The sequence below is a fragment of the Hylobates moloch genome, unplaced genomic scaffold (assembly GCF_009828535.3).
Source record: "Hylobates moloch isolate HMO894 unplaced genomic scaffold, HMol_V3 SCAFFOLD_7, whole genome shotgun sequence".
Taxonomy (NCBI): domain Eukaryota; kingdom Metazoa; phylum Chordata; class Mammalia; order Primates; family Hylobatidae; genus Hylobates; species Hylobates moloch.
This window is the reverse complement of record NW_026652282.1, coordinates 112,957,193-112,982,428: the sequence shown is the minus strand read 5'-3', so window position 1 is coordinate 112,982,428 and position 25,236 is coordinate 112,957,193. Positions and strand designations below refer to the sequence as shown.

The following is a 25,236-nucleotide window of genomic DNA, read 5'->3' as shown; positions in this document are numbered from 1 at the left end:
TCCTATTTGTGGCCAAATAACATTCCATTGTGTGGATATACCAAATTTTGTTTATCCATTCATCTGGTAATGGACACTTAGGTTATTTCCACTTTTGGCTATCATGAATAGTGTTGCTATGAACATTCATGTACAAGGATTTGTAGGAGGATTTCTTTATCACTTGTTTTCAGATACTTTGGGTATATACTGAGTTGTGGAAGTGAGGAACTGTCAGACAGTTTGCCACAGCAACTGCACTATTTCATATGCCCAGCCACAGTGTATGAGGGTTCAAATTTCTCCAATTCTTCTGTCTTTTAAAATTATAGTTAGACTAATGAGAGTGGTCATCACATTGTGATTTTGTTTTGCATTTCTATCATCAGGTTATTTTTAAAATATTTTTTCCTAGAAGTCATTTGCTTGCAACTCCAACCCTGTAGAACATGGTCCTGCATGTAACTTGATGCAGAAGGGCCCCCATAGAAGTAAGAGCAGTCATAAAACTTCTGCAAGAAAGCTCTGCATCTTGTTCCATAGGCCCTTCACTCAGTGGATAACTAATTGGTATTCAACATTCATGACTGGCTATTAGGTTTTCTGGAAGAGAGCTGGAAAATTCACTGTGGTAGATATTGTGACAGAGAAGTAACAGTGGATATGACAATTAACAGTCTGCCACTTAAAGAGGAGAACTATTATACTTCCTGATACATTAATGGTCCCAAGTCTTTAATTAGAGGCCAAATTATGTTTGATATTTTTTAAGAAGGCAAAGTTACATAGAATACATTTTAGAATGATTTCCATGAAGAATGACTCAGAGAAAAAGATGTTTTGCTCTTGAGTAGATAAGCTTGCCTGAATTTTCTAGGTACTGAATTTCTCAATGATATTTGAAAAGTCAGGTGATATTTAATTTCATCTTGAATATGGAAAAGACAAAGAGAAGATTTAGATTTTGTAAAGTTGTTGAAAATATTGTTGAAAAAATGAAATATTTTTAAGAACTTTAATCTCACTTTTTGATGAAGTTAACAGTTATTTGATTTTTCTAATACTCAGAGCTCACTTTTGCATTAGTGCTATTTCAGTATGTGTTTATGGCATATGCCAGTAAATTAACCTTTCCTGTATCTTCTCAGCTGTTGCTAGAAATTGTAGCTGGTTCACACTGAGTTAAACTGCATACTTTAAAGCTGCATAATATTTAATCTATTTCATTAAACAGCACATTCTGTCTCACTTGTTTGTATATGCTGAAGCCTTCTTCTGAGTTGCTCCAATTTCCCTTCATAGAGACTAAGGAGCCTACACAGAAAAACAAAAAAAAATATCTTTTCAAATGACTTTTTTCTTTATCTGAAGCACATTTTACATTTCCATCCTCTACCCCACCTCATGTGAGGTTGTTGCCCAGTCTTGTACTACAACAGTAAATCTAAGCAGTTGCTTGCTTTTCCTATACAGTTTTATACTGGGAAATGCCCTTTTTATTGACAATGGCTGACTGTACTATGTTGCACTGTCAGTATCTAGATGCTTCCTGTTTTAAATAGGATATAGTTACTTCTTTTCCAAATCTAGAGTTTGAAACGGAAGCATTGTATTATTTTAGCTAATTTTATTTATTTTTTTCTTGCAGGTTCTGAAAAGTGCCTTTTCTGAAAACTCTGCTGCTTGGATTCTACTCTAGAGCTGTCTCTTTATAAACCCCTCTCCCTACCATACCGTTCCCTGCCCTCTCCACCTCCCCGCCGAACCTGGTGTGCTTGTAGTTTACTGTCAGCAGCTGGTCCATTTCTTTTTTCTGTGATTCTCAATTTTCTTAGTCATTTTCCCTCCACTTGATTTTGCAAGAAAACTTTTTTTGGGTTCTAACATCCTTCCCAATCTTATTATTTAAAGCTAATAAATAGGGAGAAAAACTTTTCTCCCCCTGATCTGAGACCATTCCACAAATCGAAGGGCAGCCAGCAGCATATGTTTTTTGCAAGAATAATTGAAAACATCAACTGCAGAGCACAGAATTCTTTTGAAAGTCTGCCGGTTATTTAACATAAATTCGGCAAAGGAACAAAATAAAGCATTCATTGTCTTAACAGTTGGCTTCTTAGGAGTTGGTCTCTAATTTGATTTTTAGTTATTCTGATAGTTTTTATGATTGGCTTTTTGTTTGACTAGACCAGATTTGACTTTAATGAAAACCTAAGTGTTAACAAATAAACATTTCACCAAAGCAACCTGTTATCTCTTCACACTTAGTTTGAATTCATTTTTAATCCTTTAATAGTCCACAGTAATACTGTCCTAAAGAGGGTACATTGGATTTTAATTTTGCTTTCAATATGACGGCTGTCAATGTTGCCCTGATTCGTGATACCAAGTGGCTGACTTTAGAAGTCTGTAGAGAATTTCAGAGAGGAACTTGCTCTCGAGCTGATGCAGATTGCAAGTTTGCCCATCCACCAAGAGTTTGCCATGTGGAAAATGGTCGTGTGGTGGCCTGTTTTGATTCTCTAAAGGTGAGTCCCATCTGAATGCACATAATTTAAATTTGTTGATTTCTGTGTTTTTTGAAATATGATGTGCTTTGAAATGAGTAAAATTAATAATAGCATGAAAGTAATAAATTTTGTTTTTTTTTAACAAAAAAACAGAATGTCAAGATAGAAGGTCTTAAAGTCAGAATGTCTTAACGACAAAATGTCTCAAGTCTTTGTGTTTGTAGAGCTAAGCCAAGTCTAAAGCTCATTCCACCAAAGACCACTTACCACTTATCAAAACAGATATACTTAAAGAATAAAAATTGAAGAATTTTTGTAGGAGTGAGGGATTGTAACCTTGCCATCGTTTACTTTTTTGTATATGATTTAGATGTTACAGTGATCATAATCCTCATGTAACCTAGAGAAGCCCTTCACTGAATTATAGCTTATTATCCATAGTATCAAAATGCACTTAGGAGGGACTAGTCAGCTTTCAGAGGATAAATAAAGTCAGACTGAGGGAGTATAAGGTTTCCAGAAGGAAAATTATGGCATTTTGAAGCGTCTCAAAGTATATTTTGAACCTTTAACTTAAACATATTGCTACAAAACTAGGTTCACTTAATTTTCTTCCTGGATAGGTGATTGACCAATTTCAGATTTGTGAGTATATTTTGTAAGGAAAGTCCTATTACTAAGGTCATCAAGCCTGAGTATTACATACTAGATTATAAACAAAATATGAGGCCAGATGAGGTATTATATAGGACAGGATGTATATGATTGCAGAAAAAGAAAATGCACTGATTTTCATGTTTTATTCATAGTTATCCTTAAATTAAGGATAAAAAGTACAAATTAAAACATAGAAGCAATAAATTGTAATGGATTTCTGGTTTAATTAATAAGATTTGCTACAATGCATTTGAGATTTTTTCAAAATATGTCAAAATGAACTAAGCTTAACAAGAACCTTTTCAGTTTCTTGATATTGTTTTACCCTCATCGTGACCAATTTTACCTCATTAACATTTTTATTTATGGCTGCATTGGCTAACAGAGATGTATCCCTTCGTGTGATGGTTTCCTCAGGAAACATTTTCTTAAGCAATATACAGGTTAAGTATCTCTTATCTGAAATGCTTGAGACTGAAAGTGTTTTCAATTTTTTGGATTTTAGAATATTTGCATATCCATAAAGAGATATCTTGGGGATGGGACTCCAGTCTAAACATGAAATTCATTTACATTTTATATACACTTTTTACACATAGCCTGAAGGTAATTTTATACAATATTTTAAATAATTTTGTGAGTGAAACAAAGTTGTGTACATTCAGCTATCAGAAAACAAAAGCACCATTATCTCAGCCACCCATGTGACATCATGTTGGCACTTAAAAAGTTGAGGCTTTTGGAGCATTTTATACTTCAGGTTTTTGGATTAGAGATGCTTAACCTGTACTACTTAAGGAGTTTTACTTATTTTGTGATTATTAGTTTTTTTTTTTTTTTTTTAATTTTTTTTTGCGGACCATTCCATTTTAAGAATAGAAACTTGTTATTGTAAAGATAAAGGTAATTCCTACCATTGAAAATCTCTGAATTGCTTTTATTTGTGGTAGACATTATGACTAAAGAACTTATTTTGTTTTCTTCATTTTGGTTTCATTTAAGTTTCATCTACAATTATTTTGTGTATTATTTAAATCTGCTGCTACAGGATTGGGCAGTGCCTTGAAGTGGAAAAGCGTACTGAGTTAGTTGGGGGGAAAAATGAGGTATCTTTCATCCGGTCCATACAGAGGGTCAGGAACTGCAGTAGGAACTTTGCATGTGTTGTTTCAGGAGATCTGGGGTACGGTCCCAGCCTCACTACTGTATCTGACCTCAGGCAACTTAACCTCACAATCCTTGAGTAACTTCATCTGTAACAGATAGGTAGTATCTTCTGTACCTAACTTCTGTGATTATTGTGGAGATTGCAGTAAGCTAGTACAAATGGAAAACTATATATCACTATAAACGTGAATTAAATAAAAGGTTTTCTTCCTATCAACTAAATGCTTCTTGTAGGCATTCTTTAATAAAGTTCTATTTAGTTGGGGCTTATTATTTAAAATTATAAACTCATGTTCCAAATGTACGTGACCAAATCTAGTTGCTGTGTGTTATTAGTTGTTCAAGCTAAGTATAACTGTTTTTATGGTTACTCTGATATAGAGTTCCTTGCAGGCTTTGTAAATTCTATCTTTCCAAACATCATAGAATGTGAAAGGAGATATGTGATCTTCCTAATGATTAATAAACTCAGGTCAGTAATTCCATTTAAAGGCAAAAGAGTGCCATAAACTAAACATTTTGAAGAAAAGTACTAGGGAAGGTGACTGTTTACAAAATGCGTGCTGCACTACAACTTTAGAGCTTGGAAAGTGTTTAATTCAGAGACAAAATAATAGCCAATGAATATTAATAAGCCACTTAATTATTTAAATAAGTTGTCTACTCACTGTATCTAGTGTTTTTAAAGTAATGTTTGCATCATGTTAATATCCTGATGACCAGTCACACAGGGTAAATATGATTTACATAATCCTTACATTCTCATATTTTAGTGAAAACCTTAATATTTCAAATATATAAAGCCTTTCAAACAATTATTTAATTTTCCATTTAGATAGCACATTAATCAAAGTTCCATGTCTGCACAAGAGCTTTGTAGTTCTTATCCATGACATGCATGAAAGTTAAATTAAGTTGAGGGTAATTGACCTATGTGCATTGTGCTAGTATCATATCTATAATATACAAATAACATACTTCAGTGGTTACTGCAGCATTTCCTACTTCTCCTGAGTTTTTATAATTGAAACACTGTTGAACTTCATCTGTGTACTATTTCTTCTCTCATGAGTGATTAAATAACTGAAGCAATCATTTGATGAGTTTTGGGCCGCTGCTTTTGTTTTTGTTTTGTTTTGTTGTTGTTGTTGTGTAAGAATTCTATTAGTACTAGCTACTCTACCAGATGATGGTTATTGCCTTAATAACAGGTACAATGGATACAATGTTCTAACTCACCTCATAATGAGGGAATGTTATGAAAATAAGAAGGGCAAATTGGATGGCTGATTGTGTATTGTGCTGAAGTGCTGTGCCTATCAATCCATGAATGTTGAGTGCTCAGTGATGAAGGCAGCACTATCTTCTAATGGAAGTCTAGTGTAGTCCATGGATTAATTTCCAGCTACATAGAATGGTCTCATATCATGTTGGTATGCAGCTGTTTTTGACTCTGTTGCCTTGTGGACTTGGCATAATCTGTCTCCAAAGTTCTCTTCAAAGTATTGCTTAATCCGTTCTATGCCAATTTCTTGATATTACAGTTTGCCATTGATCTAGGTTGGTATTTTTAGTGAATGTCCCTTGGATTTAACAAAGGGTCATCATTTTTAAAACGAAATCAATCTTTGTGATTGTTTTCATAGCCAAGTTATTCTGCTTCAGCAATATCATGATGTCTTGAACCTTTCCCTTTATACTTGAAGCAATATGTTATCAGTCACTTTTTATCCAGGAAGGATATAAATGTTGCCGTTATTTCATTATGACAGATCAACACCTATCACATCTGCCCACCCCTCTTACCACTTTGGATAGTTTTGTGCCAAGAATTTCCTGGTAAAGGCCATAGCAGCAGACATAGTTAGAGGATACTCAAGCTAACCTATATATATTCCTTAAAAAATGGGAACGGGGTGAGGAATGCACATAAAACAGTCACATGCCGTGTCTTCAAAATCACATATGATCACAAGAAAAATAATATTTTGACAAGTGAAACCTGTTGTTTAAGCATATGGATATGAATCTATCCTTGTAGGTCAAACTGGCCCAAGTTACCAGTATATTCTGCAATAGCACCACTAGTCACAGCAGTTTTCATTAGTTTAAAATTTGACTATTTTTGACTGAATACTTACTCATCCCTATTTGCCAAGGGAAAGTTTACCAGAAACTAGATGCCTAGCAACGCAATCCCAAGGGTCGCTGGATTATGCAAGACTTAGCAGTATTTATCAGCTCCATCAGAGAGGTCTGTCTACACTATAAAGACACATAAGCAGCAGCTGTCATTCTGAGAGTCAAGGAAAATAACACTTTATTTAAGGATCTCTATTTTCTCTTATGCTAACCTTTAAAGGGAAGTATCTTTGACTGGTAAAAGTCAATGCTATTTTGGACATTTCAAAAACCTCTTTTGAAAGGAAAATAGAATTACAATTATAGGTTGATGCGGAAGTAATTATGTTTTTTGCCATGAAAGCAATGGCAAAAACTGCAATTACTTCTGCACCGGCTTAATGGTACCCAAACAAACACATATTGATAGTTCAGCCTCACCTTTTAAACATTATATTTTGAAATATTAATAATTTTAGGCTTACAGAAAAGTTACAAAATTGATACAGGAAACTCCTGTATACTTTTTATCCAGATTCCCCTAATGTCAACAACTTACATGCCATGCATTGCACAGTTATCAAAACCAGGAAATTATCACTGGTACAAGATTCTTAAGTAAACTAGAGACCTTATTTGAATGTCACCAATTTTCTTCCTAATGCTATTTTTCTGTTCCAGGATCCAATCTAGGATCCCACATGGCATTTATTCCTTATATCTCCTTAGTCTGCTCCAACCTGTGACACTTTCCCAGTCTTTCCTTGTCTTTCATGACCATGACACTTAGGATGAATACTGGTCAGTTATTCTGTAAAATACATCTCACCTTGTGCTTGCTGAATGTTTTCTCATGATTAGACTGAGATCACGTGGTTTTGGCAAATAAAGAAGAAACCCACACACAGAAATGATGTGCATGACATCTGAGGGTATGTGATATTGATATATCTTATTCATTATGTTAACTTTAATCAGTTGGTTAAGGTGGCATCTACTGGGTTTCTCCACTGTAACATGACCAGTTTTTCTTTTGTAAAAACTGATAACTATGTCCCCCATTTATTCATCATCCCCTACAGTATGCCATTGATCATAATGGGCATCCCAATGTCCTAGATGTTAAAAAGTGAACAAGTGTTCATCTTAGAAGTGATTGGTAATGTACTTCTATAATTATGGTCAATTAAGAAAGAGAGCAAGGGAAAATGGACCAAGAGCATGACAGAGAAAATAGCAGCAACAAGCCACTGGAAAGACAGAACACTGGAGAGTGAGAAGTCCTAGAAGTGAGAAGTCCTAGAAGTGGTGTGATATATATGTGCCTATCATATACTACTGCAGAGTGTGACAGCTGTCCCCTTCTGGTTCACGGCCTTGGGACTTAGCTGTGAACCAGAAACAGTCCCTGCCTCCATGGTGCAGACATTCTCATTGGGAGTTGGAGGAGAAGCAGGTAAAAAATAATTAAATATTCAGGATAACAATATATTGTCAGGTGTGAGGAAAGGGTGCAGAGAATGGCAGGGCCTACTGTTTTAGATACAGTGGCCAGGAGGCCTCCAATGAGGTGACCTTTTAGGAGAGGCATGCAAGAGATGAGGGGACAGCAAAGAGGATTTCTAAGAACATTCCAGGCAAAGAGAATGGCAACAGCTAACGCCCTGAAGCTGGCGGCGGCCTGGTGTGTATGAGGAAACTCAAGGTCGCCAGCGTGGCTGGAGCAGAGCCATGAAGGGGGAGGGGAGTGGGAGATGAGGGCAGGGAGGTCCTGGGGGTGGGGAGATCAGGTGGGGCTCTGTGTATCATGCTGAGGACTTTGGATTCTGTTCCAAGAGCTGGAAAGGTTGACATAATCGGGGGAAAGCAAGCCCACACAAAGCAGAGGTGTCTAGTCTTTATATTTTTTAAATAGAAAAGAGAATAATTTCCATGAAGACAAATAACTCCTATTTATAGGTGAAGTAGAAGTCAAATGGTGCCCAATCCCTATTTTTCACTCCCTTATTTCTATGACTTGTACCTCAACTCCAGTTCATACCCCAGTGATGGGGGATTAGCAATAAAGAAATCTCATGTGAGGAAAGAGTTAATATAGCAGGTTTGGTGGCTTACTCTTTGCATGTCTCCAAGGGAAACCTTAACTATCCCCTGGGAATGTGGCCACCATTCATTTTGTCACTGATTGGTTATTGTGTTGTATACACCTGGAACAATGGACCATGCCATAACAGCTTGTCAGGGTTGCTTTGCTCAAGATCAAGATTGATGACTGATTCATTGTTAGGGTCCTGGATTACAGTTGCCATGGCCAGTTGGTAGCAGGCTGTGCATATGTGACCAGGACCCATCTGCACCTCAGACCTTGAAACTAGAACTGGGCTTCCCAGGGTGGAGACATTCCATACATGCCTCTGTAGTTTGCTGCTAGAGAGAGAGAGTCCTTGTGCGTGTGGCTTTGAACTAGGAAGAACATTGGAAGCTTGTGCTGGGCTTCTCTTGACTCTACTGATACGTATATTTTTCCTGTTACTTTTCCTCTGTATTCCATGCTGTAATAAATTTTAGTTGCGAATGTAAGTTGCTATTGAGTCTGAGTCCTGGCAAATGTCAAAGAAGCTTTTCTGTACGTTGTTATTTTTCATACATTATTTGCTTGATTTTTTTTTACATTTTTCTGTTTTTTATGAGAAGGGCTTGTTCATTTTGTTTCTATTTTTTAAAGTTTAATTTTTGAATGGATATTTTCATAATTCAAAAATTTAGAAAAACAGTCATCAACTGATGACTACATCACCAAAATATGGTATATACATACAATGTAATATTACTCAGCCACAAAAAGGAACAAAGTACTGATCCATGCTACAACATGGATGAACCTTAAAAACATGATGTTAAGTGAAAGAAGCCAGACATAAAAGGTCAAATATTGTGTGATTCCATTTATATGAAACATCAAGAGTTGGTAAATCCATAGAGACAGAAAGCAGATTAGTGGTTGCCAGGGTCTTGTGAAGGGCAGTAGATGGGTGAGTGAGGGGTGAGGGGTATGGGAATTAACTACTAATGGGTACATGGTTTTTTTTTTAAGGGTGATGAAAATGTCCTGGAATTAGTGGTGATAGTTATGCAACTTTGTATATAAATGTGTTAAAAACTGCTGATGTGTAGACTTTAAAAGGGTGAGTTTTATGATTTGTGAATTATACTCAATGAAAAAGTTTAAGAAAATTCAACGATATTAGAGTATGCAGCGAAGTTTTCCCCTCATCTCTTTTCCCCAGTTAATCAGTTGACCTCCAAACTGATATTTTGGTTTTCCCTCTCCCATAGATATTATATGTATACATATGAGCAAATATATCCATACTTATTTTCCATTTTCACATAGATAGTAGCATACTGTTTTCCTCCTTCCTTTTTTTGAGTTTAAAATATTAACAGTAAAAAGATGGGAAAAGCTATGTCATGCTGACACTAATAAAAAGAAGCCTGGAGGTGCTATATTTATAATAAAGATAAAAAGAATTGCACACAAATACAGGATTCTAGTTAGTAAATCTGTTCCTCACAGACATATGTAAGTATGTGGATACTGAGGTTGAACAAATAAATGTATACAGAGTAGATAATGAGAGCCTATTTTCTCACTGTCAGAGGAAAAAAGTTAAAAATAAAAAGGGAAGGTTAGGATGAATACTGTGGTGTGGATTAGAAAGGATACATGAGTATGTATACAGATAGATACAGGAATAGATATTGATCTGTGTGTATGCATGGGTTATTATGTATGCTTTCATTTCCTAGCTCTGTCTTGGGAGGTGCTAGAAGCAATTAACGCCCCAACAGCAACGAGCATACTTAGTACCCACATCTTTGTGTCTAATATCATTCTCCAATAAAGGAACTAGGGATCTTTGGAATAATGGCTGATTCTGGACAGAAGCAGGGAAAATACAAGATAAGGCTGTAATGTCTTTTGGTGTAAGAATGTAAGAAAGTGCTAGAAAAAGGGTGGGGGCATGACAAGACATCATAGTAGCCAGTCTGAAGGAGCTCCCAATGGCTGAAGTTGGAATAACTTGAGCAAGAAACTAAATGATGATAGTATTGAATTATAGTCCATAGAATAAAATAGATGCCCATGAGTCCATAGTTTACAAAAAAAAATTGAATAAATGGATAAGTTGGGGAGAAGGGACAACTCCTCCTTACAGAAGAATTCCAATTAATAAATGGAGAACAAATGAAGGAAACACAAAATCACTAGTAGGCAAATGCCATGGTAATAATGGTTGCAGGCAAGATCCACTGATATATGCTGAAATCAGTGGGTAAAAGTTGGAGGAGAAACAGGATATTTGCATTGTCCCAAAGTATTTCTCCCAGGATATTTATCAATTAAAAGTGAAAAATAGACCAAGCATGGTGGCTGGCTCATGCCTTTAATCCCAGCACTTTGGGAGGCCGAGGTGGGAGGATCTCTTGAGACCAGGAGTTTGAGACCAGCCTGGGCAATATAGCGAGACCCTGTCTATACAAAACATTTTTTAAAAAATTAACTGGGCATAATGGTGCATGCCTGTAGTCCCAGCTACTCAGGAGGCAGAGGCGCTTGAGCCTGGGAGATTGAGGCTGCAGTGAGCAGTGATTGTGCCACTGCACTCCGGCCTGGGCAGCACAGCAAGACCCTGTTTCTAAAATAAATAAATAAAGGGAAAATAGTCACTTTACAGTGGAGAAACCCAGCAGATGCCACTTTAACCAAGTGTTTAAGGTTAACATAATGAGTGATAAGATATATCAATATCACATACCCTCAGATAGGATACAAACCATTTCTGTGATGTTCCTGCCAAAAAGACATGGTCTCGGTCTAATCATGAGAAAACATTCAACAAACACAAAGTGAGAGGCATTTTACAGAATAAATGACCAGTACTCATCCAAAGTGTCACGGTCATGAAAGACAAGGAAAGACTGAGAAGGTGTCACAGATTGGAGGAGACTAAGGAGAAGTGAGGAATAAATGCCATGTGGGAACCTGGATTGGATCCTAGAACAGAAGAACATTAGGAAGAAAATTGGTGACATTCAAATAAGATCTCTTGTTAAGAGTCTTGTACCACTGTTAATTTCCTGGTTTTGGTAATTGTGTTATGGTTATGTAAGTTTTTAACAGTAGGGGAATCTGGGTGAAGGGTATACAGGGACTACAGGTATTATTTTTGCGATTTTTTTGTAAGTTCAAAATTATTTCAAAATGAAGTATTTTAAAAGTTAGCTTTTTTAGTCTGTCCTTTGAGGCTCAGAAATATTGTGGGGTATTGTTTCTTTTCATTTTTATTCTTAAAAAAAAAAACTTTGAGTATGGGGATGAGAAAACTCTAAAATCTATGTCATGACTGATCATGAGATTGCCCCTGCCAAAAGCTCGATGACTCAGATAACTTAATAGTTAAGAAAGCGCTCATACATATAAAAGCACTTCACAAACCTAGCAAACGAAGAATTTTGGCTGTAGAAGGAAGAACGTTCAGTTCAAAATTGTTGCCATTCACAGTTGGGTAAACTGGCGATCCATTGAGGGAGAGCGACTTGACCTAGTTCACATATGCAGTTATCAAAAGAGCTTGATGACTCCGGCGTTCTTCCAATCATTATTCAGTCTTCTTTCCTATGGAGGAGAAGAAAATGGAGAGAACATCAATTAGGCTATTGCTTTAGTAAACCAAAAGCATCCAGCTCTTATCACAGTCATGCTGCTCCACATGACATTGGGACTGTCTGTGAAGTTTTCTGGTTCTTCTTTACTTTTTGCACTTAAAAGTGAGGCGTGGAGAAGCCAACTTTTCCTTTGCTAATCCCTCCCTCTTTTACTGTTTCTGATTCATGATAATTTAGATTAAGACTTTATTAACCTTCATATTTAGTTCGTGGACAATTATTTGGATAACTTGTTTTGAAAATAAGGCAGAAGAGAAGGATTTTTAGACAAAGTTACCTAACTTTGTGATACTAAACTTCGCTTAATTGCTGAGTGTCAGAACACTGAGCTGTCTCTGCTCCCTTGTCCATCCTTCTCCCCAAACACCGCATTGTTGAGTTTGCTGACCAGAACTGGGGATTATAACTGTGGCTGTGTATCACATCTTCACTGCATAAAACTCATTGATGTCTGATTCTGTTATATACTCATTAGTACGATGCCCTGGCCAGCTAGGAAGAAACCTGTCATAGATCAGCTGAAATATTGCAGTAGCAATTCAGCCTTATTATGGGTCAAGTATTTTATACAATAATTTGGAATCTAATCCAACTTATTTAAAGTGTTGTTTTATGGGATCATAGCTAAAAATCATCTCTTCCTGGCCAAGTTGTAATTGGGCATCTGGTGAGAAAAGACTTGGGCTAGGGCCAGGCATGTATTCCCCAACTACTATTTGATGATACCATTAATACTGACCCTTTGCTACAGGAACTCCATTAGGTAGGAGAGATTTGGAAATTTGAAATTTGAAAACTATTATATTTCAACTCTTTTGTCTAGAAGAAACTCTTAGATGTTAGGGTAATATACATCTGATCCTACTTGGTTAGTAAATAATCTCTTCATGTAGCGTAGCTGAAATTAAGTCTTTTTCTCTATATCAGATTTTTTCGAAATGTGGATACAAGGTACTTCTGTGCATCCAGAAATAGCAATTAGTTCTTCTAGGAACATGACATTATTCATAGAACATTGTTTACTTACTGTTCTTTTTGCCCTTGCAGATGACCTTTCTGCATGTACCATCCTTGAGGTGACCCTTGTTTTCCTCTATCTCAGTGTGTCACTTGGTCCCTGACTTATGGGGTTATATATTCCAGAGGAATCTTAGCTGTCTGCTATTTTCTGTAAATACTCTTTTTTTTTCTTCAGTGTTTATTCTGCTACATACTCGGTCTTCAGTTTCTTAAATTTATGTGTTTTTAAAAAAATTTTTGATGTCTAATCCAGATTTGCAGTCTTGCTTGGGTTTTCAATGTTTTTATTTCTGTGCCTTCAATTCTCACCCCAGGGTCAAGTTTTACTGCTAGATGTCATTACAAGTTTATCTCACATTTTTTGCCATCTTTCTTGATACTGTTTTCTTTAAAGTCAGTAAACAATTCCATTTGTTTTTCATCCTTTTATTTTCTAAATGATCTCCAGTATTTGGATTGAACCATGTTGTATCTAGAGATAGAGTAAATCATTTTTTGGTATCTTGTTTATGATGAGTTTATGTAAAATTGCTTAATGTCATGTCTAATCTGTTATTTAGTTAAGTAGATATGGCTATAGAATCTATCTGTTAGAAACAGTTTTGTAGCTATAACTTGGTCATGGGCATTTAAATGTATGCCTTAAATTGGATTTTTGTCTATCATAAATAAGCTTTTTTTCTGTTGAAGCTCAAAATTTTTTTTAACCCACTGGAAATTGGTAGAAAATAAATTAGGCTTTGCTTCTACCTATATTCTTATGACTAGATAGTGGACAAGAAGGCAGTTTCCACATTGAAAACTGTACAAAAATTTGAAAATGTAAAGTCCACAGTAATATACATGTATTACATATGACAAATTCCCTTTAATTCCATTAAATATGACAAAAAACAAGACATATCCTATGTATCAGCCATGATTTGTTAGCTAACAGAATGGTAGTAATGTTCTAATTTCTGTCTTAGCATGCAAAAATGCAAACAGAAAACCTTTTTGTGTGACTTTAAACTCTTTAACCATCTTTTATATGCATTTAAATACAGTGACTAGATGATATTGTAGTATCAATAATCTCTTAGCTCCAAATACTTTTTAGAGATCTCATTTTTAAAAACCACATTGTTTTAAGACCACAGTCACATTGTCTTAACATCTTTATTCATCTTCCTATTTGTGAAAGATAGTAAAACCGAAGTAACAATTTGAGGATTTTTAATAGCTCCATGTACTCTGTGTTCTTGTTTTAAATATTTCACAAATACCTATCCTAGGAGTTGTTCCACTTAACAAACAATTTTTTCCAGCTTTTATAAAAATGTAATCTCTAGAGTTTCTGCAATTTCCTGGTTATTTTACTTTTTTTTACTAACCAAAAAAAAGTGTTCTATATAGAAACAAATTCAGTCTTAACTTCAGTATTACTAACAAATTTTCAAACCATAGCCATCTTTAATCTCCCAGTACCCCACTATAGGAAGAATTTGACTTTGGAATATTGTCTCATTTTTCAAAGGAGCCTGAGAAGTAGTTTTGGAAAATGCCTTTTTCTTGGATGAACTCTAGATGTAACCACTGAAAATATCTGAAATGAAACATTCTATCAGCAAGTGGCATAAACATCGAAAATGCTGCCTTGTCACACATAACAGTTCTAACAAGGGCTCCTTATGTCATGGGAATCCTACTACCTCTGTTTCTCTTCATTTGAGAGCAAGCAGCAGCACTGAGTTTGTAAGACTATTTCCTAGAAGGATTTGTATAAATGTCAGGGGTTATTTAATGCTGAAAGTCCTGTTAAATCCATTAAGAATTGTATGTACATTCAATTCCCCAAAGAAGTGATTCATTCAACAAACATTTATTGCAACCTCTTACTTGTTAGGCACTGGGCTCAGTAATGTGGAGAATACAAAGTTAGGAAAGATGTGGTTCTTGCCTGACCTTTTAGTAAGAGGTTACTTGTGTTATATGCCATAAGCCAGATACAAACTAACAGCTAAAACAGTCCAAGGGCACAGGTAGGGACTGGGATTATATCCAGCAGTGGTGGTTGAAGATGCAGTCATAGGAGAGACACTGTTTGAGGTGTTCTTTGAAGAAGGAATAGGAAGGTATTCCAGGCAGAGGGGATAACCTGAGCAAAGACAGAGGAGGAAAACTGTGATAGGTTTGGGGAGTTGAATGTTAAGTCAGAATGGCTGAAGCATGAGAAATGACACCATCAGCTTGTGCAAAAAAAAAAAAAAAAGATAGAAAAACAGAGACTGGCAAGAGGAAGTACCTCTTAGAAAGTTGTTGAAGTATTGAAGTTATGAAATATTGAGGTTTTGATTTAGGTGGTGGTGGTGGGAAGGGAAAACTAGAGATGGAATTGAGATGCAGATGAAGCCAACATGGTTAAGTAGAAAGCAGTGGATATTTCCCTCCAGCCTGCTGACCTTGTGCTCATCTTAACATCAGATTTCTTTGAAGTTGCAGTGAAAGTCTGCCATACTTTTTGTTTTGTTTTGCATTAGATGCTATCTTGTCCACCATCATATCTTTTGTGCCTAGTACACGTTAGGACTTGGAAAAATATTTGTTGAATGAAACATGAGATTGTTGAAACACTTTGAAAGAGGGAGAATAAATATGGGCTCAACTGAGAGGTACACAGAGATCTCTTCATCTGCAGCTGTACTTTCACTCCCAGTTCAGTTTTTACTCAAATATAGATGAAAATTCTATACACCCATGTGCCAACTTCCCTCACTCAACCACATTTTAACCTAGATTTGATGGCCTGCAAATTGCTGATATTTGCAAATTTAATTCCATCACTTAGCATTATAGAAATGATATTTGGCTAAATGCTGTTGGATACTCTCCAACTGTTACATTTTGAGTGCTTTTACCTTATATACAGATTTTTTTTTAAAAAATTACTTAGTGGCCATTGTTAAGTGTTATTTTCAAAATAATTAGTGTGATTATGTAGTAATAGTCTAGCATTTTTTGTCTTAAAATGTTTGAAGTTGAATTTTACAGCAGATGGGTAGCTTGCAAATCAAGGTATTCTTGGAAGCATAATGAGTGCTAATAAGGTGATTCTGAATCAAGTATGAGCTCATAATCTTCAAAAAGGGATTTTGTGGAAGAAGATGACTACCTAGTTCTAAAATATATATATTTAAAGTTTAATAAAGAACTCTTGTTCTAAATACACAATGACATTTTGAAAGTCCAAAAAGTTTGAACATAGAAAGACAAAGAAATATTATAAGAGAGAGAGCCCATGAATTGACACTTTAAAAAAAACCCACAATAACTGTAATTTAGTCCAAGCAGTATGCTTTTAAAAGAAATAGGAAAAATAATAAGAAAGTAATTTCAATATGGAAGTTTAAGAAAGGATCTGTAGGCTTATGTACTATATCTTGGAGTTTGTACAGTCAGTCCAGTCTCTTAGACTTTTTCCATGTTCATCTCCATTCCTGCATAATGATTGCTGGTTTTCTGAACAGGCGATCCTGAGGTCTTGGTGCAATCCTCAGTAACCAAGATGTGATTCAGGTTTGGACAACTGACTCTGCTTTCAAAAACAGGGAAGGTGTCTGGAACATTTGAGAAAAGTGTTTCAACAACAGCAACAACAAAACCTTAAAATGATTTTTAAATATTTAGCAGCATTCAGCTGGCGTCAACATTTGGCAATGATTTCCATAATTGTGACTAGCATATTTTAATAGGCAACTGACAGATAAAACAGAACTAAGACTGTCTCCCCCTTTTTCCAAATTCTTGAGGCCTCACTTTAGTGGCATGTGACATTTACTTCATCTTTGAAATGATAAAACATTTAAACATGTTTCACTTATTTCTCCCCAAATTTTCCTATTGTCCCACTAAAGAAATACCTTTAAAAAGTGACATTGCTTCCAAGTCAGAGATTTTAAAAAAAAAACGGAAAGAAGGAAGGAGGAAAGGAGGGAGAGAGGGAGTGAGTGAAGAAAGAAATTAGGAGACACCCATTGAGAAAGGCTTTTCATTCTGAAATACTTCAGCTCCAATAATAATGTATTTGTAACAAAAACATAAGGAAAGTGTAATGAATAGAGTAACATACTCATGAAAAGAGGGTAATATAAGAGAGTGGGATTCCTCCACCCCCAAGAGAGAATTGTTTGTGCCATTTTTGTAGCATATTTTTCATTATAAACTCCTCTGCCTTCATTGAAGCAAAAATGAATAGCTGTGATTAATTATGGCCCAGAGAAGTCTCATTCTCCCCATGGAACTTGCTCTTCCTCATTTTCAACAGCACCACTAAACATGCACCACTAGTTACCTTTGATCTCCCTACTGTTCACAACCTCCAAGCAGGTGTCAAGTCCTAGGTCCCCCACCAGCACAACTACTCATGCCTCTGTAGTTATGAGAGAGAGATTTGTAAACTCCTTGTGGGCAGTTTCCATGGCATAATCTTCTTCATTTCTTCCACAGTATCTAGCACAGTTTTTACATTTATGCAGGAGAGGTATTAAACAGTATGCCTTCTTTTATCAGGCCACAGGAGCAAATGCAATTCAGTAAATTTTCCTATTTAGTGTGGTTGCCAGAAAGCTCACAGCTACGTTTTGGGCCCAGCTGCAGCAATTAACCTTAGTCTAGAATTTTGAAGTTTTTGATACAATTATCTCCATTGTTTCACCTTCCCCATTATATCAGTCTTTACAGTTACTGTAATAATCTTACTTCAAAAATATCTTTCTTGAAGGTCATTTTGAAGCCTTTTGGGAAGAATGTAATTGTCTAAGTAGTAAGAGAGCAAGTCAACAAGAGAAGGGGCTAATTCCATTTCTGTATTTCTTATTTGCAGCTTATAAGGCTATCTGAGTGATTTTCATTTGTACATGTTATTGTATTCCAGGCATTCCAGTATGGTTAACTGGGGGCCTCAGTTTAAAATGGGCTTCCAGTGATACTCAGAAGTAAACCAAATGCAGCTGGGGCTACTCGTAAAACAGAAAGGAATAAATGACAAACACTTGAAACTCCTTAGACATTTACTTTTTTTCATTAGGAAAAAAGGAGAAAGGGTTGTATGAGATGTGTTTTTTCCTTACTTCCTCGCTGCAGGGTGCAATTGATGAACTTGTATTCAGTGCTTGTTTTGAGGTTTAGTAATCTATTGATACTTCAGCTTTTGATCATCTGTGCTGAAATGCTGTGGTCAGCATTAAATTGTTTGCCTAATCGATGTGGAAAGTATTTTCCTCCTTTTAGCTTGTCTTTTTTCTAGGTATCTTTTTTTTAGGGGTGAGGAGAAGGGGTAATGTTCTCAAATGATTGGGAATTCTGTAGTGAGTAAAGGTGTGAGTTTATTGGCGAGCTGAGGGGCAGTTTTTAAAGAATCCTTTATTCGTTCAAATTTGGGTACACAGAAAACATTTAGAAAACACTCTGGAAATGTTTATACAGCAAATGTAAGCAACATACAATACAGAGCTCTCATATACATACTTACTGTCATAACTAATAGCCCTACTTTGTAAACAGAAAATGAATGTGTTTCCTAGGAGTAGTAGAATAGATTTTGAGAAGGCCAATCCTTCTTCATGACCTAGACCGGCCTTCTTTTACGTGGCTGCTAACATCATTACTGATGTCAGAGATGTAGAATTAAGGTGTCCAAATTTCTTCAGTATGACCTTTTGGAAACTGAATTATCAGTACCATAATAAAATGCTTAGCAAATAACTAAATCCATTGTCAGATAGGACAATATTCCCTTAGAGCAGGGTTTCTCAAAAGTGTGGCAGACTAGCAACATCAACTTCACCTGGACACATTTAGAAATGTAAATTATCACCTTACCCACACCTACTGAATCAGCAACTCTGGGGGGAGGCCTGGCACCTTGTGTTTCAAGAAACTCTCCTGGTAATTCTGGCAAACACTAAAGTTTGGGAACCATTAGTTTAGAGAAAACCATAATTGGTTTAGCAGGGTGTCAATTAAGGATGATGTTTCAAAGCTTCATAATTCTCAGGACTCTGTGTTGTTCCTCTAATGCCTCCTCCTTCCTCACCACTTGTTCAAACGGCCCTTTCTTGATATATATTCAGATCTGTTGGAAGGGAAATGATGTCTATTCTGGAAGACTTAATGTTTCTTTGGGAGACCTATTATATTTTCCCTCCAAGGAACATCACAATGCTTTTTAGCTGAGAAAAGGCTCTGAGAGGTATTGCATGAAAGACAGTTTAGTTCTGTTAACTGCGTGTTAGTGCAGTTTAGTTCTGTTTAACCCAAGAATTTCTCTAAATCCTTTGATCACAGAACCCTATCTTTGTGGAGCATAGAGAAACTTATGGAATGTTACATAACAGGTGACTGGGCAAGAATCACGCTGGTGTCTAAATGTGTGGAACCCAAAAGAAATGAAGTTATTTTAATTATTTGCCTATTATAACCCTTTGAAAGGATTAGTGACTTTTTTGTACCCCGAAAGGTGTATTGTAGGTGTTGCTAGCTGCCACACGTGGACCTTCAAATTTTCATATGTAGCAACTGTGAGAACAAAAGGGTGTGTATATGTATATACACATACACACACATATATAGTATATTCAGACATTTCACATTTATAGGAGTCAATCTTCACTTCCATAAGGTTAGCCTATTAAAATGAAAAATAAGAAAAATGAAAAATTAGCTCAAACATTTATAAACAGTTTTCTAACGAGATTCAATTTTATTATTTTACCAATTTATTTAAATGATATTTAAAATCACTTCGCTACAATTTTTTTAAATATTTTAAGCACCATTAACATCTTTTATAGTCTCTTATTTGGCTTTGTCTTTCTAACTTACGGGAAAAAATGACTTGCCTGGTTTCTTGTTATCATTTTAATATATGTTATAAGTAAAATATAACAGTACCCTTGGCAAAATTAGAATAAAAATAGTACCAACTAGAGCGTGATGCTCTATGCTTTTTTATATAATACAAATGACTTTGAATGTTTCATTCATTATGATTTTAAAGTGGATGTTCGTTATGCTAAATCTTAAAGAAGCTTGTGATGGTAAAAGAGTGTCTCTTGACTAGATAAACTAGTCTCCTAAGTGGGCACTGGCTTATTACCACTTGAAAAGAAGCAATAATTCTTTTCTCCTTTTAGTTATTTACGAGGATGAGATTAAAGCTTGGATATGGTTCTTTATCCTCTGCCTTTTCGCCTAGAATACTACTAAGTTGTGGGAACAGCGACTGTTTGACAATAATGTCCAGTTCTAATAAGAGAAGTGTCCTCAGTTTCCTAACATTATACGTATATAAATTCCCTCCCTAGGCACATAGTAATTTATATTACTCATATAATTGGTAATTACTCTATGATAATATATTACCTCTTTTAGGGAAGTAGAATGATTTAAAGTAGTTATAATCTGTCAAAGTTATTATACTTAATTCTCGGGAAATATTTTAGTTCTGTTGTAAAGAACTAATAAAGAAAAATATATTTTTTACATTTTGTACTGATTTTACTTCCAAAACAGACTAAATTTTACTTTGTTCCTTTTTTCTTTCAAAGCACCTAGAAAGTATGTAGGGGCAGGAATTATTTCTAGAGAAGTTAACACGATTGGAGAATAATTTACCGATGATCTAAAACTAATTAGAATTAAGGGCACTTGAATCTCAGCTTAGCATTCTTTCTAATAAAATACTGTGTTCCTATTAAAACTTAAATTCATTTCTTTTTGGGAACAAGGACATTAGAGGACAGAGTATGAACAGCCTGTGACCTGCTTCCAAAACAGTTGATTCATATAACACTGGATTTGTTTGTTGTTGTTATTATTCTCCCTATTATATTGTCTTTAGAAGTATTAGTATACTTTTGGATTCTGCATCCTCCGTTGTCTAGTCACTTTTTTTTTTTTTTTCCTGAGATGGGGTCTCACTCTGTTGCCCAGGCTGGAGTGCACTGGCAAGATCATGGTGAGAGACAGGACTAGCTGGATTTCCTAGGCCGACTAGTAATCCCTAAGCCTAGCTGGGAAGGTGACTGCATCCACCTTTAAACACGGGGCTTGCAACTTAGCTCACACCCGATCAATCAGGTAGTAAAGAGAGCTCAATAAAATGCTAATTAGGCAAAAACAGGAGGTAAAAAAAATAGCCAATCATCTATCACCTGAGAGCACAGGGGGAGGGACAATGATGGGGATATAAACCCAGGCATTCCAGCCGGCAACGGCAACCCCTTTTGGGTCCCCTCCCATTTTATGGGAGCTCTGTTTTCACTCTCTTAAATCTTGCTACTGCACACTTTTCTGGTCCGTGGTTGTTACGGCTTGAGCTGAGCTTTCACTCGCCGTCCACCACTGCTGTTTGCCACCCTCACAGACCCGCCGCTGACTTCCACCCCTCCAGATCCAGCAGGGTGTCCGCTGAGCTCCTCATCCAGCGAGGCGCCCATTGCCGCTCCCGATCGGGCTAAAGGCTTGCCATTGTTCCTGCATGGGTAAGTGTCCGGGTTCGTCCTAATTGAGCTGAACACTAGTCGCTGGGTTCCACGGTTCTCTTCTGTGACCCATGGCTTCTGTTAGAGCTATAAGACTCACCGCATGGCCCAAGATTCCATTCCTTGGAATCCATGAGGCCAAGAACCCCAGGTCACAGAACAAGAGGCTTGCCACCATCTTGGAAGCGGCCCACCACCATCTTGGGAGCTCTGAGAACAAGGACCCCCGGCAACAATGGCTCACTGCAGTCTCAGCCTCCTGGGCTCAGGTGATCTTCTCATTTTAAAAAGCTGTGGAGAAACCTAAATGATAAATCACAGAATAGAATTGATGTGTTTATTTTATTGGCATGTTTACATGATGCAGCCACATATTAATTTGTATTTGAAACCCTTTAGTTTTATTTTGTGAATAATGCTTGCTTAACCAAAAATAAATTGACAGTAAAGAAAAGAAAAGAAAGAAACATAACTTGTACATTTGAAGCACTGAAAAAGTCAAACCCTAGTGCCTAGGGCCACAGATCATCACCTCCACTTTGCAGTATCTCAAAATATATCTACTTTACGGTCATTTAACTAAAACCTCCTCTGAAACTGAGCTTTCGGTGGGGTAGTCTTTTGTGAAACGGTGTGTGCAGTTCATGTGCGTTCTCATTTGCCTTTGTCCTTAGGGGAATGAAATGCTTCAGAAGAACACTTAGTACCATTTTGTGTTAAGGTTGATCTTTTCTCATCATTTGGAGACTTTCTCTGCTTTGTGATAGTGTCGAACCTACAGCACTCACTTGTCATCTGAGTAAACTTGCTTCTGAATGGCACTATGGTGTTTTTAAAAGATTCTTCTCTTAGGGAGGTGATGATAGTCATGAAATTAACAGGCCACCTCTTTTGTTGAGTCCTACCTCTATCGGTTCTCAGTCTCCATGGGATATTGCTGGACTGTTACTTTTGTCAAGTCATGGCCGTTTATGCTTAAGCCCTCATGACCCAACTCCTGATAATTGGACATTGCTTCTCCCAAACCAACTAGCAAAATGCGACTGTGCAAACATTTACTAAAAAGCTGTGTTAACAGATAACCTGTTTATGCTAATTGTTCTGCTTCAGGAATTATGGAAGGCTATTTCTAACATTTGGTTACCTAGGGCCAGGTACAGTGGCCCTCACCTATAATCCCTAGCACTTTGGGAGGCTGAGGCAGGTGGATCGCTTGAGCCCAGGAGTTCTAGACCATTCTGTGCAACACGGGGAAACCCCATCATTACAAAAAATACAAAAATTAGCTGGACATGGTGGTGTGCACCTGTAGTCCCAGCTACTCAGGTCGCTGAGGTGGGAGGATTACCTCAGCCTGGGGAAGTTGAGGTTACAATGAGCTGTGATGGTGCCACTGCACTCCAGCCTGGGCAACAGAGTGAGACTCTATCTTAAAAAACAAAACAAAACAAACAAATAAACAAAAACAAACACATTCAATTGCCTTGTCTTATTCATTCTCAAGTCACCCAAGATCCCTGGGTTTTGAACAAAATAAATTTGCCATAAAATTGGGCTAGTAACTAGTGTCTGGACATACCTAACAGCCAGTTGATATGCAGTCTTTGTTATAATCTTAGAGGGAAAGTGGTGGCACAGACAGTATAAATATTTGAACCAGCTCATTCCTCTATTTAGAACTATCACAGTATTACGAAGCACAGTATCTTGATTGAGTATGAGCTCTGGACACAGAGCACATAGGTTCAAATCCCAGCTCTGCTACTTATTAGTTATGTCAGCTTGGGCATGCTTCTTTACTTCTCAGTGCCCCGGTTTCCTCAATTGTGAAGATTAAATGAGTTAATGCATATAAAGCACTTTGAACAATGCCTGGCAAGTGGTAAATCCACAATAAAGTTAGCCATTAATATTAAGGTGGACATGGTGTGAAAAAATGGAAACCAGTTTACAGTATTCTAAAAATCTCTCAAATTAGTTTTGTTTTTATGACTAGTTTTGTTTTTAAAATTAGTTTATGTTTTATGACTACTTTCATGATATTAATAGAAAATATAATTTTACAGGGGCCTCAACCTGGTGTCTAAATGTGTATCAACAATTGTCTCATGCCAAGTAACATGAGCTAAAGCTGTATATACAATATCTGCAGCTTATTCATAAGCGATCTGAATTAGTTAACATCAAAAGCATCATTTGACCTTATATGCAAGAGTCTAGTATAGCAAGTCAATGCAAAACATGAAACAATGTAAAACCAAATTAATAGTCTAGTTATCTTTAGTAGAAAAATGCGTGTAAAAGATTAGCACACTGATGTTTTACACTACCTAGTTTCTTTCGCTCTATCCACTTTGTCAAAATCTTTGAGAATGGAATTTGATTTACCTTATATAACAGACATAAACTGACTTACTTTTTTTTCAGAAAGACATGTTTTCTGAAGTTTTCTAATTTTATCTTGATTTTGAGGGAAAGCACAATGGAGCTAGAGTAGATTTATTTTATTTATTTTTCTTCACTAAAATAAGGATTCCGCTAATTAAAAGGCACTGACTAGAATATCACCATGGCCTGAATGACCCCAGAAATCTTTTTGTGCTTAATATAAAGGATGCACATTTTTAATGAACACTACATCCTTAGACATGTACTGCTCTTCTAATAAGTCTTGTTCCAGCTGTTTAAATTGACTAAGGGAGTACAGTTCATAGATTTTGAAGCTAACTAATTAACTCTCTGTGCTTTGCTTTATTTTTTTCTTGTTTTGGGTGTGGAGATATGCATGCTTTGGCAGTGGTCATATTTCAACTTCTTCTCTGTAAGGCCATGAGACATTTATGGTTGAGGCATTGATTTATTTTAAAGCAAAAAGCGTCCCTTTATCACTATTTTCTTTAACCCCATTTCTAGTTACATTGTTTGTGGAGGGCCTTGTTTAGTTCTTTAAATACTGGGAACAGTTTCATCATCATTAAATATTAACTGCTCACTGGAAGCAGAAGCTGAGCTTAATTAAGGTTGCAGTATTTACTAAATTAGACTGGGAGAGGAACATTTTAAGACACACACATATATGAAAGAGAGAGAGAGAAAGAAAAAGAAATATTTTAAAGTAATCTCAGCGGTTTCATTAGAGCTTTGTCAATTGTATTCACATATCTGAAACATTTCATCCCAAATGAAAGTTACATTTTGGATGAAACTTAACATACTTGGTAGATATTCAGGCCAGGCAGAATAGATCTTTATTTTTAGAAGAGAAAGCATTTGTATCAATACCTTGTTTTCATGTCTGTAGAACAAAAACAAACAGTAAGTTGGCCTAATTTTCAGATCCTTTTTAAAAGAATCACTTGGCTAAAAATGCCACTTAAATACACTATACATTTAGAGTTTGGAATTTTCCCTGGGCATATGCCTGATACTCTAAATTACATACAATTATATTTTATTTGTAATTAATAATTATTACGGGAACATAATAGTTGTGCATATTTGTGGGATACATGTGATATTTTGATACAGGC

At 36.2% G+C, this 25,236-nt stretch overlaps 1 protein-coding gene across 4 annotated transcripts in view; it reads left to right on the top strand.

Annotated features, from left to right (window-relative positions):
- MBNL3 (muscleblind like splicing regulator 3) overlaps positions 1-25,236 on the top strand; it is a 117,866-nt gene that overhangs the window by 49,042 nt on the left and 43,588 nt on the right. The window contains exon 1 of one of the 4 annotated variants that reach the window (XM_058441488.1): positions 1,952-2,507. The exons of 2 other annotated variants lie outside the window; for them this stretch is intronic. In XM_058441488.1, the coding sequence (XP_058297471.1) occupies positions 2,331-2,507 (177 nt within the window). In that variant the 5' untranslated portion in view covers positions 1,952-2,330. Of the gene's footprint in view, positions 1-1,951; positions 2,508-25,236 lie in introns of those variants that run through there. One more of the 4 variants, XM_058441489.1, reaches the window with a different exon arrangement.